Source organism: Salminus brasiliensis, chromosome 2, assembly GCF_030463535.1.
Source record: "Salminus brasiliensis chromosome 2, fSalBra1.hap2, whole genome shotgun sequence".
Lineage (NCBI taxonomy): Eukaryota > Metazoa > Chordata > Actinopteri > Characiformes > Bryconidae > Salminus > Salminus brasiliensis.
Genome location: NC_132879.1, coordinates 21,793,787 through 21,813,409, shown reverse-complemented (window position 1 = coordinate 21,813,409; position 19,623 = coordinate 21,793,787). Strand labels below are relative to the sequence as shown.

The 19,623-nt window shown below is 39.9% G+C and overlaps 1 protein-coding gene across 4 annotated transcripts in view; it reads left to right on the top strand.

The window, feature by feature from the left end:
• Positions 1–1,851: 1,851 nt before the first annotated feature.
• Positions 1,852–19,623, top strand: part of kif21a (kinesin family member 21A) — a 53,462-nt gene continuing 35,690 nt past the window's right edge. For all 4 annotated transcript variants that reach the window (XM_072670372.1, XM_072670360.1, XM_072670366.1 and 1 more), the window contains exons 1-2: positions 1,852–2,138; positions 18,716–18,938. In XM_072670372.1, the coding sequence (XP_072526473.1) occupies positions 2,095–2,138; positions 18,716–18,938 (267 nt within the window). In that variant the 5' untranslated portion in view covers positions 1,852–2,094. The remainder of the gene's footprint in view (positions 2,139–18,715; positions 18,939–19,623) is intronic.

Here is a 19,623-nt window from a genome sequence, read left to right as displayed (position 1 = left end):
CACATGGGTGCGCCCAACACCACCATACCACCTGTTCACACAGTATTTCATCCAACTGTCATCATTTTCTCAACAGTGCACTTTTAGCACACATACTTCACAGTGAATTTGCCTGTGTTAAATCAATGCTGGCAAATGTGCTGTGTTGCTGGTGTTGGTGAACAGTTTTTGCTTGTGTCACACTCTGTCTATCTAGGTTAACATCATGAATTAGTGTGTGTTTACTGCTACAGAATAAGCGATGTTCAATATACACTGCTATATTAAACAAATTACTAAATGAACAGCATTTAGCTGCTAATTTTGCTGCTAAATGGAGCTACACCAAATGATTTTTTTAAAAATATTATTTTAAAATAAATAATTAACCTAAGAAATTAAATATATTAAATATAAGAATAAAATATATAAATAAATAGCTAAATTTGCAATGATGTTACTATTTATAATAATGTAAAAAAATGGGATTATCAACAACAATAATAAAGAGAATATTAGTAAGGGAAAAGTATTGCACTTCTAAAGGTCAATCATTTTAAGAGATGCGATCAAACGTTCCCAACTGAGCTGGTGATACTGTGGAGGTATTTGTATGTGTATATGTGTGGGTATTTAAATGGGCAATGTGAAGGTGATTATGATACTGATGTTTATTATAATGGATATTTGTATGGGTATTGGTGTAGTTATTGATACACCTATCTGGATGGTATTATTGTGGTCATTTGTAGAATTATTGTTGTGGGTATTTGGATAGGTGTAATAATAGGTTTGAATATGGGTATTATGATGAGTGGGTATTTGTCTGGGTGTTATAATAGGTAGGGGTATAGATATTTGTTTGGGTATTATGAGTAAGTGCATGGCATTTGTATTATGATGGGTCAGACTATGGCTATTAGTGTGGGTATTATGATGGGTGAGGGTATGGGTAGTTGTATGGTATTATGATGGGTATTTGGATGGGCATTATGATGGGTAAAGATATGGGTAGTTGTGTTAGTATTATAATGGGTATTTGTATGGGTATTATAATGGGTAAGGATATGGGTATTTGTGTGAGTAGTATCATGGGTATTATGGTGGGTAAAGGTATGGTTATTTGTGTGAGTAGTATCATGGGTATTATGGTGGGTAAAGGTATGGGTATTTGTGTGGGTATTATCATGGGTATTATGGTGGGTAAAGGTATGGTTATTTGTGTGAGTAGTATCATGGGTATTATGGTGGGTAAAGGTATGGGTATTTGTGTGGGTATTATCATGGGTATTATGATGGGTAAGGGTATGGGTATTTGTGTGGGTATTATCATGGGTATTATGGTGGGTAAAGGTATGGTTATTTGTGTGAGTAGTATCATGGGTATTATGGTGGGTAAAGGTATGGTTATTTATGTGAGTAGTATCATGGGTATTATGGTGGGTAAGGGTATGGGTATTTGTGTGGGTATTATCGTGGGTATTATGATGGGTATTTGTATGGTTATTATAATGAATACTTGTATGGGTAGCATGGTGGGTAAGGGTATGGGCATCATGGTGGGTATTTGTATGGGTAGCATGGTGGGTAAGGGTATGGGTATTATGATGGGTATTTGTATGGGTATTATGGTGGGTAAGGGTATGGGTATTATGATGGGTATTTGTATAGTTATTATAATGGGTATTTGTATGGGTATTATGGTGGGTAAGGGTATGGGTATTTGTATGGGTATTGTTATGGGTATTGTTATGGGTATTTCTAGTTATTATAATGGGTATTTGTATGGGTAGCATGATGTCACTCTGACTGCCGTCGCTACAGTAGGGACTCGGGGGGGCGGGGCTTGGTGACGCATTGCGGCTCCCGGTTCGTCGGCGGCAGCGCGTGAGCTTCGCTTCTCCCGTCCAGCTCGCGAGCTCTCGAGCAACAGAGTCGCTTCGCAGTCCATAAATTACCCCGACATGTCTAATGACCAAGCAGAGTTCCTCCTACGGCAGGCGCCCGGGTCGTAGCTGTTTAATGACGGGGGTGAGGCGGAGGTGAGCTGCTGCCGTTGCTGCCTCTCGCGGATGTTTCGCGGTGGGCGATAAATTAACACGGCAACACGGGATCATGACGACCGGGCAGGACGAGAGTTCAGTCCGCGTGGCGCTGAGGTATGGAGTTCAACTCTTTCTCGTTTTGCACGCAGTGATTCTCGTTCTTCGTTCTTGTGTTGTTGGCTGCTGTAGCTACCTGCAGCCCGCAGCCTGCAGCCACATCAATCCGTGAACGTGGAGCCGCCCGGTACTCATCAGGCCTGCTGCTGCTGCTGCTGCTGCTGCTGCTGCTCATTGCCAACGCAGTGTCCTCTCTGACCGGACTGTGCACATGCGTTTATTGCGACCTGCGCTTAAGATTTCGGTCCTATCCTTGCCTCTGAGTCACAGCATGAGCCAGTGATCAAGTGCTTCTTGAGCTAAATCAGGTGTGTCGAAGCAGGACAACATGAATGCAGTGCAGGTGGGGCAGCTGGGACTCAAAGGTGGGGAAACACTGCAGCTAAACAGGGAGTTTTTGCACTTTGCAGGTCTATCAGGAGACATTTGCTGGCATTGGGGGAATCTGTAGTTTAGCTGATTGTGCTGTATTCAGCCATCATCTACACACCCAAGTAGAGTTCATAAGCATGATGTAAGCTTTCTGTATCCAGCAGAGGGACAGGAGGGGGTTCTGAAGCAGGGCTGATACCAGAATTTAGACATTCATACATGTATCAGCGCTTAATAACAAAAAAAACTATAGAAAAACCTTAAAAAGACACAAACACCATTAACACCAACATTGGACATATATATTTTACAGCTTAAATTTTACATTTAATATTTTTTATCAATACAAAACTCTTCAAATGCAGAAAATTACAATATCAGCCTGGTGCTAGATTATTTGAATACTGTATTGAAAGCTGAAGCAGCGCACTGTTAGCTAAATTGCAGCATTAAAATAACACTCAACTTTCTAGGGCACCAATATGGGAATTCTGGGCCAATGCCGAAAACCTGGATACATTTTATGTAGATGGTGATGCAGTTGCTGATATACACAGACATTAGACATATTATACACACTTTCTTATGCAAAACTGTATATATAATAAGAAAAACTTTCACATAGTACTAATTTTTCTAACACAAACCATATACAGGTTCTCCATCATACAGAAGGCCCATGTAAACATCTGTGTATATATACATACACACAGTCCTGCAGTCCTTTCACCCGATACCTGATGTGTCAACACAAGCAGTGAACTCCTCCAGCAACTTTGTTTAGTGAAGCTCAGGGGATTTTCTTTAGCATGAGTGAGTGTTTGCTAGCTGGGCTGAGGCGGCTTAGAAAGAAGGCTCGCAGTCCGAGCAAAAGGACAGACAGTTGAATGACGGTTGGTCGATGAAAGAGCAGCTTTATTGACCAACCGTTTATCCGGAGCTCGCTTCTCAAGAGCCTCACAGGCTGGTGGGAGCTGGATCTTCCGTTTGTTACTCACAGCTCCCAATCTCAACCTGAACAAAGCCAGCGTGCTTTGTGGTCTACCCACCCTTCGTCGTCTTTGTGTAAGTCTTTGTTGTGTCTGCCCGCCATGACCGGACCATAGCAGTGGGACAGCACTGTCGCTTATTTAGGAAAAAGCCACTGCTTTATCTGATGCTCTTGTGAGTCCTTGGTAATGCCATTTGGTCATTAGTGTAGTGTAGTGGACACACAGAACGAGATGACTGAGGTGGCATATGTGATTAGTGTTATACACGTTGAATTCAAGGCACTTTGTGTCTTATATTTTTTCAGTACTGCTGTGTAGACTTTCAGATTATTGCCTGATTAATAGATGAGCAACCGTCCATAAATTTGCACAACATGCCCAGCCCAAAAAAATGTCCTCTTAAATCAGTTCATGAATTTAGGCCAAAAGGCTCTGTTGCAAAAACTAATCCCATGTTTATGGCTGTCTTGTGTACAGAGGGACACTGTAATTTGCATGCATTACATGTCACGCAGATTCCAGCTTTCCCACTTCCCAGCTAAAACTAGTTTTTCATGCCAGCAGGCCAAAAGTCACTACGATCTATGCAGCCTTTCCTTTTCAGAAAGAGTCAGAAAGAATACTAATACTGATACTAATAACCTGTCATACTGTTGTGTCAAGCGCCTTATCCTTTTTTGAGTGACCCCTTGCACATGAATGTGTGGGCTCATGGTGTGGAATGGACTCTGTAGGTTAAAGGCTGGGTGGAGGGGGGGGTGGCTCTGTTACTGTGGGCCTCTGGCTGTTGGCATGGCAGAGCTGGAGCTGAACCTGACTGCCTATAAACTGTCGGCACGTCTCATTGGGTCTGTCTTTATGTCCAGTGAAAACATAAAAAGTAATCCAATGTTAATCCTGTAATCCAGCTGTCTTCTGTTTAGACTGCTAAACAGCTCTCCACTGTCCCTTGTTATGAGTTAACTGTAGTAATGCACCAATATCCATTATACTGGGTTGGCTTTGGCTAGGGATGTAAGAAAATATTTGGTATATTAAAAAAATTACGTTATGGGATACAGTATCGATTCTCAAATACACAATTAATGTTTAATGAATAATCTACATGCAAAGATTAAAGGCAGACAGTGGTTCATTTTGTGTTGTTTTAAACTTTTTCCTACTTTGATTCTGTGCAGATAATAGTGTGTTTTTATACTATAGCAGTTTTTGTGTTGCTTACAGTCACAATGTACCAGTATATAGTATAGTAACCCCTGTATTGGGATGCATATCCTATCGCCAGGTTCTTGGCAATGCACATCCCTAGTTTTGGCACTAAAATTTTAAAGAAATCCTATATATATGTAACATTTAACATGACACAGCCCTGTTTCTGTTTCTTTGTAATGATTATTATAAAATTGTAGCATTTTGGTACATTTTTATCAATATTTTTGAGCAGCGGTGGGCAGACCAGAGCCCAGCACAGGCGAGGATAATCACCAGGATCTGATTCCCAAATTATAAAGCTTTTGCACAATCCAAAATAAATGTCGGGCATGAATATCTCCTCAATATTATATTAGCATCTACAGTGTGTGTAGCGATATTTTGTAGGGGTGGTAAATGACACTTTTATCGTATTATTGTATCATCAAGTTTTTGCCAATAGACAACCACAACTGTGATTATGCCATATAGTTACACTGGACTCATACTGGTCATACACTGCTCATACAGAGAATAAGCCCTGTATGTTTATGTACTTTGCTGCTACGACATACAGGAGCCTTAGCCGAACACTAAGATCTAGTTCAGAAACCGGAATTGGTGTCACTGGAAACTCTTGGGTTGGTGCATCCCAAACTAACCAGGTGGCTTATTTCATTCTCTGACAGGGTGATGCTGAGGGAGTGATTTACAGCTCAGCATGCTCAAGTCCGTGTAATGTAACACTGAAAGCTTCAAGTCCAGTGCCCGAAACCACACACTGTAGACGTGCCACTGTGCTAGCTTTAGCTTTTGCTGGAGGGAACAGTGAGGTATACATTGTGACAGATGAGTCTGTTTGGGTCTGTGTTTCTAATATAAAAACAGGAGTGTGTGCGTGCATGCGTGCATGCGTGTGTGTGACGATGCAGTTTTCTCCATGGTGACAGGCCTGAGACAGACAGTGAGTCAGCGTCTCTGAGCCAGCGCAAATGTGCCGTGGCTGTGCTGTGTCCGCTGCTAATGCGTGATGTGATAAAACCAGCCAGCACTGCTCACAGAGTGGAGTCGTGTCCTCTTATCCGTCACAGCCAGACCAGGACAGGTCAACGACATTGATTTTAAGGAAGCGTTGAGAGACCTGTTTGGTGATTAGTAGAAGCTGAGACTGGATAAAATGACATTTTGCAGGACGATTGCTCCATACTGCGTTTACAATGTAACATACAATATAGTAAAAAAATAAATAAATCCCTGATGGTTAAAAAATAACCTGTTATTTTTGTTCAATATAATTAACATTGCTGTATCATTTAAATCTCTTGGCTCATTAAAACCAATAGAAACCAATCTACAGCATCCAGTCTTGAAATGGTTTTGTTTATTGGGGGGAAAAAAGGGGAAAAAAGAAAGAAGATGAGAAGGCAAAATCCTTAAACTGCTAGGCCACACTGTGATAAGGCTATATGGACTGGACTCAGGCCTACAAATATAAGCGAGTCAGTAGTGTTTCTCCTGGGTGATGTGATGCTCTAGCTAAAACAGGAAAGGCTGAGTGATGTTTGAGTTAAATTAGCTATTCAGCTCTCTGTTCTTCACTTGGTGGACAGGAGAGAAAAGGAACACCCATTTGATGCTACCTTAAAAGTGACGGGCTACTAGTAGAGTGATTTTAATATTTAAAAATAATAAAGTAGTTTGATTGGTTTCTACACCAGTACACCATATCAGGACTTACAAGTTTTGACATGCAACATTTAATGATTTGTTGGAGGGCTCATTACCATTTTGTAGTGATAATCGCTAACAGGTGTATTCTATGTCTGTACAATGAAATTTAGCCCATGCACTTAACCCATCACTTGCAGTGAACACACACTGTGATTTTCTGGCTCATGTGCAGCTGCTCCATTCTGTTCCATTCTAATGTCAATGTTTTTCCATGGAGATTATAAAAGCTGTGTGAACACCTGTGTCAATAATGAGTAGGGGTTCAATGGTACGTGTATTCGTACTGAACTAGCGTGGTATGGACATGGTTTGGTGCATGCAGTCGCATGGAGAATATATACAGTGCGTAGTAGGCTAGGTGTTCATGTGCTTGATGAGGAATGAACGTGATGTGGAATCAAGTTTCACAAGGGCGAGTTCCACCCGGAAACCTTAAGCTCTTAACAGTTAGCAAGTAGTTTTGAAATTTGTAGTGTAATTTACAAGTATCACTATGGTAACAATAATTTTGTTCTCTCTCTCTCTACCACCGTCTCTCTTGTAGAAAGAATTACACACCTTTTTTTCATAGAGAGAATTGCACTCAATTTACAGTTTTATTTAAATGCATGAAATCACAGTGGATCAGACAGAACCGTGTGTTGTGTGGCTGGACAGTTCTTGGGTATCTGTGTGGAAATACATTGAACATGCAAACATTTTAATTTTACTGCTCAATTAACACACTATAGGCTGTACCAACTATCTTGCAGGGACTATGACACTAGATGTAACAAACTCTAGGTGCACGACTGTCTGTCAAAATCAGTGAAAAGAAACCTGGGATAGCTTTATGTCTTTGGGGGTACACCCATAGTAATTTCACAAATTAAAAGGGGTGTCTAGATACTTATGGCCTTTATGTTGGCCTGGGATATACAAAATATTCAAAATCCACAAACATTCCATACAAACATTCATATTTTTTTGGGAGTAAATACTATTTAGTAGAGTAGAATCGTCAAACTCTGGGCCCTAAATAAAATTGGCTAAATGACTACATTTTAACCAGGGCCAAAGGCCAATTCCATAAGCAGATCAGCGCACTCTCTGCATTCTGGAGCATTCTTTTCTAGCCTCTGCAAAGCCTACACTTAAACCAAAGGCACACCAAAATAGACACTGACCACGGAACAGCTAGGGTAAACTTCAACTCCTCTAACCCGACCCCTGTGGAGTCAGCATTTTCTCCCCCAGTCACATCCTAAAGAGTGTAAATACGGTGCAACTGTGGATTCATCTGACCACATACTGAGTTCCATTCCTGGTTTTGGCACGGAGAGGAGGATGATTGTGTCTTGTAATGTGCTCTAAAGAGCCGGCTCTCTATGCAGAACAGATTGAGAGTAATTATACAGCGGCTTACATGTGTTTGCCACACCCAAACTGGCTTCTGTTCTGTTCCTGGAGCGTTTTGTATGTTGCCATCCTGTTTTGCATAGCTGAAATACTTTTATTCAGTGTTAATGCTTATTAATGCTCGAGGGATTGATTTAGTTTTATATGAAAGCAGTTCTATTTAGAAATACACAGTTAGCATGTACAGCTGGTTCAGTTCTACCTAATGGAAACTAGTAAAACTAACACTGCACCCATGTACCATCACACACACCCCTCCAACATACCTGCTTGTCACCTTTCACTCCCCACCCATATTTAACCATTGCACTGATCACTACTCGCACCCTCAGAAACAGTTCATATGATCCACAGATGACATGGTGATTTATATATATTTAATATATATATTAGGATTTATTTTTTGTAAGGCCCTGGAATTATAACCGTCTCCACAAAGTCAGCTCATCTGTCATTATATATGCATGCAGTGGAACGTTCCGGTATAAGAAAGGTTAAGTTATTATATTCAGACCGGAGAAAACAGCATATTTGTTCAGGGATATGATAAACATTTAGTGGCAGGAGGGCTGAGCAGTATGATATTGCAATGTAACGTATCACAACTTTTTACAACGTCTCTGTGGCCATCACCGGTATTAAACAGCACTGAGCGACTGCGTGTTTCCTAACAAAGAGGCCATATTTTGCCATGGTTAAGCAGTGTGTGAAATGTTGAATAAAATCAGTTTTGTTAGATAAAATCACCCGAAGGTGCTTCTGTTTCTGTCTGTTCCAACTTTTATCCATTGTGAGAAAGACTAACTCGCTGGTTAAGTTAAACTGGAAAGGCCTGTTGTTTGTGATGAACATAGGAATGCCTTGATTTTAAATGTACTGTTTGATAAAACAGAGCCTGAATTGTTTGATGGTGACAGGAGCCAGACATTTGAAATGTTGAAGCTATTGCATGGAATAGTCAGGCATTTGTCTAATGTACAATATGTTGTTTTGAGCTTGTAACAAGAGGAGTTGGGCGATATGATCTCAAATCAATATCACGATTAATTAATCTTACCTCGAGTACAAATAATGACCGATCAAATCTGCTCGAGTGGTTCAGTTTGCTTCCATATCCAGTCATGTGGTTTTATACACGGTAGAATGTTTTTAAGGGGACAGTACATGAACACACACAGTGGGAAAAGTATTATCAGAATTTTTAAATGTGTATTAACAATTAAAAAAAAAACATTTGACAAGGTCGATCAGAGCTTCTAAATGTTGCTTTCGCCATTCATTTTGGAATAACTGTCCAACCCTACTAAATCTCATATTTTACATTCATATCACACAAGTACATGCTGGATATGTATACAGCACACTTATAGCCAATATATCACAACCCCTAGATCCTGTCATGCTTATGCTTATTTCCGTATCATGTTCCCTAGCTCATGGTCACCTTATCATAGTGAAGAAAATGCTATGGGAATATTTGAAGAACAAGCTAGTCATTAGAACACAGAACACAGTCAGTCATTGTCATTTACTCCTATAGGCCATTATAAACTCAGAAAGGTGACTTTCAGTTCACACTGGATAATCTAATCTCTTATCTAGGTATGAATCGCATAGTGATTAGCTCTTTTCATCGGTAACTGGTGTTCTTTAGAGGGCATTGTGATTTTTCCAAACTGTAGATGCAGAGTTTACAAAGACATGAGAGTTTTCTGTCAACATGTCATGCTTTAGCTTCAGAGTGTTTTACTAACTATAGGAGGGAAGCAAACCTAGTTTAAATAGCAGATTTTGTTTTTACAGGTTTGTTCCTGTTGTTGTTTAATGCTCTAGGATACTCTGTCTAGGATGAGGGTTCCATTCAAAATGTTAATGCTATTTTGTAGCTTGCTTTAATGTTAATGCTATTTTCTAGCAAGTTTTTTGCAAGTTTAAAATAAATATAATAATAATAATAATAATAATAATGCTATTATTAGTATCATTATTATTACTGTTCAGGTTTCCTTGGAACAGAATTATTCATATGCATAGTTTTTAGGTTATACAGAGATTTGTTTCATTGCATTTTCCAAAATAGACAATTAATCCCTTATTTGTTTGTCTTATCATTTTTACTAGGATCGGATACTGGCCCCGATACTAACAAAATTTGCTAAATTGGGTATCGCTAGGCCTACCCATCGGACCGATTCATCTACAGAACCCGATTCCTGCACTGCTGTTATTCTAGGCTTTATAACCCCGGATCAGAGTAACTTACAGACATGATACACAGATCAAAGCAAACACCTGACGAGATCTGCTAGATCTTTTTTGATTTCACAGACTTTCAGTCAGTCCTGATGCCTTAAGTCTCTCCCACATGGTGAAGTATATGGTTTATTCAACAATGGTATCTGTATTGGATCAGCAAAGTTTATACGCAAAGTCCGATACGCAAAGTTTATGTATCTGTATTTGTATCTGTATCGGTATCAGTATCGTAACAGAAAATGTCAGATTGTTGCATCCCTAGTTTAAATGAGATGTTGGGAGTTAGAGTAGATGCACTGCAAGGTGTTTAATGTCTGTCAATGGGCACTGCTTTGAGTATAGCTCCTTCTCACATTACCTTCACTGCACTCTGACCCTAAACAACCCTAAATGACCCTCTTTTAGGGGCCACCAGCCTGTAGAAACAGGGGTGTGTGTGTGTGTGTGTGTGTGGTAAAGGCCTAGCGTGACCCCCAGGAGTGGGAAATTACACCATTTTGTTACTTTTACAATCAAAGCCTAAACTGCTACCCGGGATCACATCCTTTTAGAACCTCTCTGACACTGTTATTTACTCCGAAGTGCCTATTGCGGATACAGTATCTCCAGGGCAGCCACACATATATATTATGCACAGTTTGGCATATATAGTTATTTAGCCTTTGTGTGATGGATGTGTGAGAGGAAAATTGTGTGATTTGTTAGCCACTCGACTCCCAGCATGTTTAAGTTGTCATAGTTTGATCAAATAACAGTATTTTTCGCTCATAATGTATATGTTCTGCTTTTCTGTAATGGGAGCTTTCCTCCACACGTTTGATGTAGCTAAATGATTTTTGACTGCAGACATGGATGCTCTTGCTCTGTCTCCTTCTGAAGGACTTGTTTTTACCTGTCAGATGCTCAGGAAGGAATGGCTGGTGCACTGTCACCAGTGTTGCCAAAACACTGCTGTTGTCATCAACCTGCATTTTCAGAAGGCCTTCTTGGAGGAGCTTCACAGCACTCCTCAGAGACCATCTAAGCAGGGAGAGCTACAGTCATCCACAAAATTGGCAGTGAATGTCGCCTTGAGTCCAAAATTAAATCAGAAGATTAGTAGCAAAACTTCTTCTTCTAGTTTGGTGCAGTTAGCAAGCTGGCACGACGGGGATTTGCTGTAAAAACACCAGCACTGAGACTGTATTCCAGCTCATGAGATCAGACTGGTTGCCTTCTTTTAGTGATGGACTAATATAAGCTTTTTTCAAAGGCACCATTGAATGCATTTGATCAGTATTATAAGTAGCATGTATGTGACTTTGGTTGTGGCATAAAAAAGGCTCAGATGAAGTTTATTTAGCCTCAGAATGATCCCATTTTCACAGAGGCGAAGTTAAAAAGCTAAGATATGGTTTTATTAGCTCAAGTACAGCACTGTGATAGATCGCAGTAGCTAAGCAGCATATCTTAGACTAATATAGCACTGTAACAAGAGCAAATTATGTTCATAATTATTACAGGGTAGTGTTGCTGTCCTCTTAGTGTCCAGTCAGCACGACGTGCTTTTGGCTACCTAAAGAGATCGTCAGGGTTAAGCTTTTAGCCAACCACTCGCTTGCTTTACCGGCTTTTCCATGTTCCAGTGTGCAGCCCCCGGCCTTCCGCTGGTTGACTGTTAGCTTTTAGCTGCTTAGCATTTTTAGCCACTCTCCTGGCCTTCCTACATGGATACCGCAAATATAATAAACTGTTTTGGATTTTTGGAACAGGCCCCTTTTCCAGCCCTGTTTTGGTTATGCTGGGAACAAGCGTGACCCTCAAACACTGATATGTCTCTTCCATGTACCAAATGAAATAAATAGGTAACTAAGAAAATATAGTTTTCCACTCTAGGGCTCCTTTAAGGCAGTCATTCTCAAGTCTAGAAGATCATTTTCAGTGGTCATAGGATGCTTGTCAAAATAAAATACAAACGCCCCTGTTCAGGATGGTATATTTTTGAGACTGATCTTTCCATTCCAGTTATTTCTCAACCATTATAAGCAAAACCAGAGTGCGGCTGTGTGAACAAAGCCGCGATGCCCGATGTCTTGTAGTAAAATGTGTCGCACTAGCACGGTCATTACAGTATGCAGCAGTGCTTAGTGAAGCATCTCACCCTACAGTACACAAGTTAATTTACTGTAAATAATAAAAAGAGAGTTATAGCATCTAATCCAAACTCCTGACTGAAAGTGTCCCATGCTGCCTGTTCTCATGTACTGCTTTAAAGTCAGGTAGACAGCTAAAATTAGGGCATCCTCAATCTTCAGTTCTGCTCTGAGAAGCCCTATATCGTCAGAGGTCAAGAAAAGGCCTCATCCTTGAGAAGTCCTTACAACCAAAATTGCTGTTCTGTTGGTGGAAGATGCAAACTTGCATGTAAAAGTTACCTTAAAAGTTTCAGAGTGTGCCAGCCAGCCTCTCACTTGCTTTGGAGTCTAGGCTAGTTCACCTCTGTGGCAGCCCTGGTGCATTCTTCATCTTCTGCTCGGGCACCCAAAATCACTCTTTTTGTAACCTTGAGATGAATTTAGAACAAAGAAGCCCTTTTATTTTGCAGAACTTCTCAAGATTCTTCAAAGAAATGCTTATTTTAACTTTGCCTCTTACTGTTCATCAGATCCAGGCATCATGTTTTTCAATGGTTTTCTTATTTGCTTGTCAAGAGCAGTTACTCTTCAGCCACCATTTACAGTAGCAACCTTTAATTGCCTGCTAAGGGAATAGTGAACAAGGAGTCTATTTGAAGCTACTCTAGTGCTTCCCAGGCTGTTTTGGGTCTGACCCACTCTCCGTTTATTCTTGTATATTCCGTGGTGCATTCAGGTTGACCCAGTATCTGTTTACTCTCAATATATCTCATGCTGCATTTAGGCAGGGACTATATTCTCTGGAGTGGAGTCGGCTTCATTGGGCCTTCGGTGGCCTACGTGACCCGTTGGTCTTCACCCAGTTAAGCCTGGACCTTTCCCCCCCCCCCCTCTGGTGTGAAATGAAAAGCTGTCCTGCTTCATTGCACTGCATCAATAGCCGTGTGTAATGTAGCCTGGCCCTCTCTGGGCCTGTCTCTGCATAGGCAAGCTTTTTGGTACATCATTGGGCTTTTTCTGGTCTTTTTTTTTTATGGACATAATTCCATGCATTTAGGACACTGTATTTTGTCACTGTCAGAAGAAAACTTTGTATCTGTAAAATGTTAACTTCACATGAAACAGTTGGCCTCAGACACCAATATCTTCCTAAGAATTTTCTCAAATTAGTTCTTGAGAAAAGTCCTACTGAAAAGTCTACATCAGATTCACAGCTATGCTTTTATGATGGATCACATTTTCCTTGTAAATTGAACAAATCCCAAATGAAGAATTGTAAATGTCAGATCCTTTGTGACAAATCTACATCAGTGTATTCTAAGAAGAAATTTCTTCTTCTGAACGATTGGTGAATGAGACCTCAGGCATTTAATTTTAGGTTCATGTATCAAGATTTTATTTAAAGTAATTAATTACTGTTTCTGTCGTGCTCTGTTCCCTGTCTGAGGCTTTTGAGGAGCCGTGTAGTTCAGGTTTGCCGCTGGAGGATTGGCAGCATGAATTAAATTTCATTTTAGGGGCCCTTGAATTTGCCAGAGCCTATAGGCCCTGTGGCTGTCCAGGCAGGAGCATATAGCTGAACGCATGAATAAATTAACAAAAGAAGTAGACAGTACTTTTAAAATTTGCATTAGACAAACTGGGCAGATGTGGCTGACAGATTGCATAATTAGTTGGTACTATGCAATATATCCTTTTTCATGATACTGGCATGTACAATGCTGATATGAAAATCTGACTGACGACTACATTCAAATGAGACAAGAGGTTTATTGGCATGTGTTATTGTATAAGTGTAAATGTAATATCATTCATATCATTCTCTAACTAATATTGCCTTGACTCTACTTACTTCTCTTACCATCATCTGATGTATCACAAAGTTTTAGCTTAGAATGGAAAAAAAAAAATACATGAATTCACTTACTGTTAGAAGCTTGAATTTACATTTGTCATTGTATGAAAAGAAAGCCCTTTACATTGACATTTAAAAGTTTCACAATAAATGGACCAACAGAAATGGAGCACAACAACTTGATTTTTTTTTTTTTGGTACTTTTACTGACACTGATACATTGATTGAGAAAATGATTACAATTTTAATTAAAGCAGCATTATTGCTCCTGGGCTCCTCATTTAAATTAAACTCTGGGGGGAGAGTGTAATTTACACCACTGCTGTCAATACAAATCACTCTATGAGCTCCCCCTCATAGAAAGCTGTACACATGCGTTTATTGACAAGCTGAGAGATACAGAACTGGCTGCTTTAATGGCTTTAAAGGTGTACACAAGCTTGTGTGTCACTTACCATTGATTTGCCAAACAGCTCATATGCTCACTGGATGTATGAACACAGCATCCTCCCAAAAATCCTGACTACCCTCTTTTTATTCTCTGAAAAAAAAGAAAAAGTCCACTGGGATTGACTTACTGGCATTACTTAAATCTACATACTTCATCACACATTACAAATCAAACATTACTGTACTGTAATAGAAGTCTGAGATGAATTTTAAAGACTGAAGGATCGATCCAATACTGGCCTAGTTTTTAAACCTATTCTCTGCTACGAGAAAGTGTGTAGTCTGCTGCCACTTTCACTGTGACTAATGAGAGCAGACAGATGAAAGTGTGTGTGTGTGTGTGTGTGTGTGTGTGTGTGTGTGTGTGTGTGTGTGTGTGTGTGTGTGTGTGTGTGTGTGTGTGTGATGTGCAGCTCACACAATGCATAATGCAGGAGTTTGGATGAGTGCTTTCTATTTGCTCTTGCCCTTTTGCACCACATTGGAACTGAACACTCCAAGGCTCTTTTGGTTGGAATCTCTTCAGCTGACTCTGTGAATGTAGCTTGCAAGGGTAATTAGATTGGCAAAAAAGCTTTTTTTTGGTAAGGATGACGGTAAGGGACAATGTCAGCAACATTAGTGCTGAAGAAGCAGACTTCAAAGACCAAGCACCAGTTAAGTGATGGATAATAACTTAAGGTGATCGGAGCCCTCTATCATTTACTGCTATCCTACTAACAAGAACAGATTCTAGATCAGTAGTTCTACTCTGAACAGCTTTACAAACACAGGCCCTGACCAATTCTAGAGTTTGCCTGAAAGCAATTTCAGTTTGGGTAAAGGAGGCTGTTTTTCTATCATTCAAAAATGGTTGGGCAGGATCTTCCCCTTGCCTGGCTCAACCTGAAGCGAAGCAGTTTTTAATAATTTATGCTCAGCTAGTGAAGCGCTGTGGAGGGTAGTGACAGGTAGAGACCTGCCTGCAGATGCATACTGGGTTAAAAGAGTCCTGCACACTGCTCAGGAGAGCAGAGTTATTGCTTGGCTATTTTTGTTCTCTTCTCATATCAATAAGACGTTTGCATGTGTTGTGATGCAGGACAGCAATATATTATCATATAACAAGGTTATGGAGAAGGATAAAGTACATCCAGTCCTTTGATTTGTCAGAACACATTTTATGATGATTTATTTATACACTATAATATGTTCAAATGATTGCGGACATTCTTTCTAATGAGTAAATTCAGCTATTTTTAGGTTGCACCACTTGCTTTCACAGATGTGCAAATTTTACATCTCTCTGACATGATTAACTTTTGATCCTCATTTATTAGGGATGCACCAATCCAATATTAGGATCAGATATCTGTCTCGATATTAACAATTAGCTGGATCAGGTATCGGATAATTAGGCCGATCTATGGAACCGATCCTTTAACTTTAATTTGTTGGTGTGAAACTGCACTAAATGTGCAAATAAATAAATGACAAATGGCAATTTAGTACATTTATATCTGTGTGTTAAACATTACTTTATATAATCTAATAAATTAAGTCAATTCTGATGCATCAAGTCTCCAAAGGAGACCACAGGGTAAGGTATACGATACTCAGCAATGGTATCGGACTGGTATCGACCAATACACAAAGTTTATGTATCGGTATCGGAAATGATAAAGCCGGATTGTTGCATCACTATCATTTATCTTAGATTTCTGCTTGAAGGGGTCAATGTGACACTTCCTCATAGGGCTTAGCATATATGCAGGGGTGGGTGATATGTTGCAAATTTAATGTTCTGATGCTTGATTAAATTTTCACATTACACAATGTGCCACAATATTTAGTTTTATCTGGAATAATTGGAATATGTTGGAATGGATGGACTGACACGTTCTTCCAGGGAATTTCCTGCCATGGATGGATGGATGGAATTTGACCTGAAAACTGAGTACCAATCATTTCACACCAATCCAATTAACTAGGACTAATTATACTCTTTCAAATGAAACCTGTAAGTCAGTATTCTGGACATGCTGAGTATATCCACAGTGTATTTAGAAAAATGTTCAGAAAAGCGGAGCGATGTAACTTACCATGATCATCAAAAACTAATTTGGGGCAGGCCGATAAGTAAATGTATGTATGTGAGATATATGATATAATATTTAAGACTGTTTCATGAAACTTATTGCAATTCACATGATCGTGGACAAAATTAACAAAATCAATAACAGCAGATTCTTAAAAACTATTATTCAAATACTCTCCCATACTTAGTACAGTGTTGTTGTTGTTGCTTGTTGTTTTATCTGCTGCACCTCATCCAGTCAGACCAGTTAAATTACATTGTTTGTAATGAAACCTGCATCAGTTGAGCAGGTGAGCACTGACAGTATTCTCAGTATGCTTAGAAAAGCATAGTGTGAATCACTATAACACAAATAATCACAATATATTGTCATATTGCCATCATCTTATATTAATACTTGTGCCATTATATGACTTAACTGTACCTCTTGCTTAAAATCATATTTCCTAGCCGCACCTATTGCCTAAAATTACCTATTACTGTCCTAAGTGTGTCACATAATTTGTTGTATAGAGAATACTGCAGTATTCTGCAGCAGAGCTTTGGGGACAGCATTAGCATATTGTAATCTCCTTTTCAGCAGAGACAATTACGCCTAAACACATCTGCATCAAGAGGACCCAGAACTAATTAGTTTATATAATTCAATGGCTGATAAAGAAAAATCTTGTTATAACAAATTTACCATGAAGTCTAAAATTGACCTGATGTCTTCATTGCTTTGACATTACAAACGTCTGAACCTGTTTCTAGTAGATGTCTGATTTGTTTGCCACAGAGCTGATGCAGTGAAGAGGGAGACATTGAAGAGTCTTATTTGGTTGCTGTAAGGTTGTATGGGGTTACAGCGCAGAATCTCTGCTGGTGAATCTGAAACCGTAGCAAATCACCAGGCATTGGACACGCTTTTTCCTCCACCCTCACTTCAGAGAACTCATCCACCCATCATTTACCACCAATTCCACTACAGATCTTCTTCAATTCCTCTCTCTCATGTTCCCTCTTGCCAGTGTCCAGTGCATGGCTGTCCCAGCGTCCAGATCCAGTATCGCAAACAGACACAATACGGGCTCTGTGCTGCCCCTCAGAGTATTGTCTTCTGCTGCCCAGCCTGCACAAAAGAGCTGTTATATACACACACACACATACAGGCAGCACCAAAGCCCACTGTCAGGTGCTCCACGCAGCCGGCCAGGACTAGCGGCCAGGACCAGCAGCCAGGACGGCCTTCTTTTTCTCTCACACTGTACTTTCAGTGCGAAGGCTTGCAAGAACGAGACATTATTCACTGGTGTTAAAGCAACATTATGTAGCAGTTATACCTTAAAAATAACCGCTTAAAAAAATCAGGGACAATAACGTCATTGCCACTCTGAGCTAGGAATGCTGCTAATTGCAACTGTAAATGTAACTTGGAAATTCACATTTACATACAAAAACATTTTTTAGATGTACAGCTTGACTAGATTTGCGATTTACTGTAAAAGCTACATATTTTCCTATTTCTTAAAGAGACAGCATACATGATAAAGTCTCAGGTAAGCTGTACTTTGTGTTTCTAAGAACACACACACACACACACACACACACACACACACACACACACACACACACACAAAGTGCTGGCAGCCTAAGCCGAGGATTTGGCATGGATACAGTGTGTGCTGTTGTCCAGACTGAAAGCTCCCCCTGAACGTCTGTTCACTGTAAAGGCTGTCAGTAAGAATGGCAGCAGATTGAAAGAAGTGACCTTATTTTGGCCAGCTGCAGTTCAGTCAGTTATTTTGTGTAAGGATGTAAATCAGTGAGCTTTTATTAACGCAATGAACACAATCAGCCGTGAAAATAAAGTTGCGCTGATGCACTGATGAGGTTTGGGAGGTGTGAGAGCAAGCACAAGTGTGCGCCAGACACTTCATTATCACCTACAGATCTGATAATTAGACGGCTAATTTTAGCAGACGTGAAATAGGCATTTTCCCTGCCTGTGTTTCTCCGCCTCTTATCTCCAGCAGCAAATTCAAGCTTTTCACATTTACATGCAAATATGCAAATGAGTTTTGATAAGAATGTCTTCTCCTCTTCATCTCTCTCTCCCTCTCTCTCTCTCTTTCTCTCTCCCTCACACACACTGTCAGGATCCGTCCACAGCTGGCACGGGAGAAGATAGAGGGATGTCACATCTGTACGTTTGTGACCCCTGGGGAGCCTCAGGTGATTCTGGGGAAGGACAAGGCCTTCACATTCGACTATGTGTTCGACATGGAATCTCAGCAAGACAATATCTACTCCAACTGCACGGAGAAGCTAATAGAAGGCTGCTTCGAGGGCTATAATGCGACCATCTTTGCCTATGGACAGGTGTGTTTGTTTTCCTGTGTGTTTTTTCTTTTTTTCTTCCTGCACACGTCAATCTTCACCACAATGTAGCGGTCAGTCTCTTCTTTCACTGGCAGGAAAAGCAAATTTTGTACTTTTTGAGATTTACAGCCTTAAATCATATACCTAGACTAAAGTTTTCCCTCTTTTATTTTTATTTTTTTAAAAGTTAAATGATGCATTTGAACATTTAAGGTTTCAAAATGTACTATCCTGAAGCCCAACACATTTGCATATGTCTTTTATGCTATAGCATAATATATCCTATTTAACCTCTAGCCTTGCCCCTTGATTTAGAGGTTATAAGAGATTTTTTGGCACTATACTTTCCAACCAGTCAGAACAGAGGAGGTCATTTACATATGCAGTACTGTGCAGATGCACCTAAGCACGTTATTTAAAACTAAAACAAATCTCAGCAATAAGAGTGTTTTAGCTTGAAAACACTTAATATCACATTAGAACAGATGCAAGTAAACATAAATACAGTATAAATAAAAAAATTACAAAAACAAGAATTCTCATTTTGAAGAAGATAGTTATCTTGTGAGCTAGTTCAAAGAACTAAGAGTTAACAAAGTTTTGAAGAATAAAAGCAGCACAGTCACCAGCTCAGCTGAATTAACATCATTAAGCACTGATTTAACAAACCAGATGTTGAATGAAA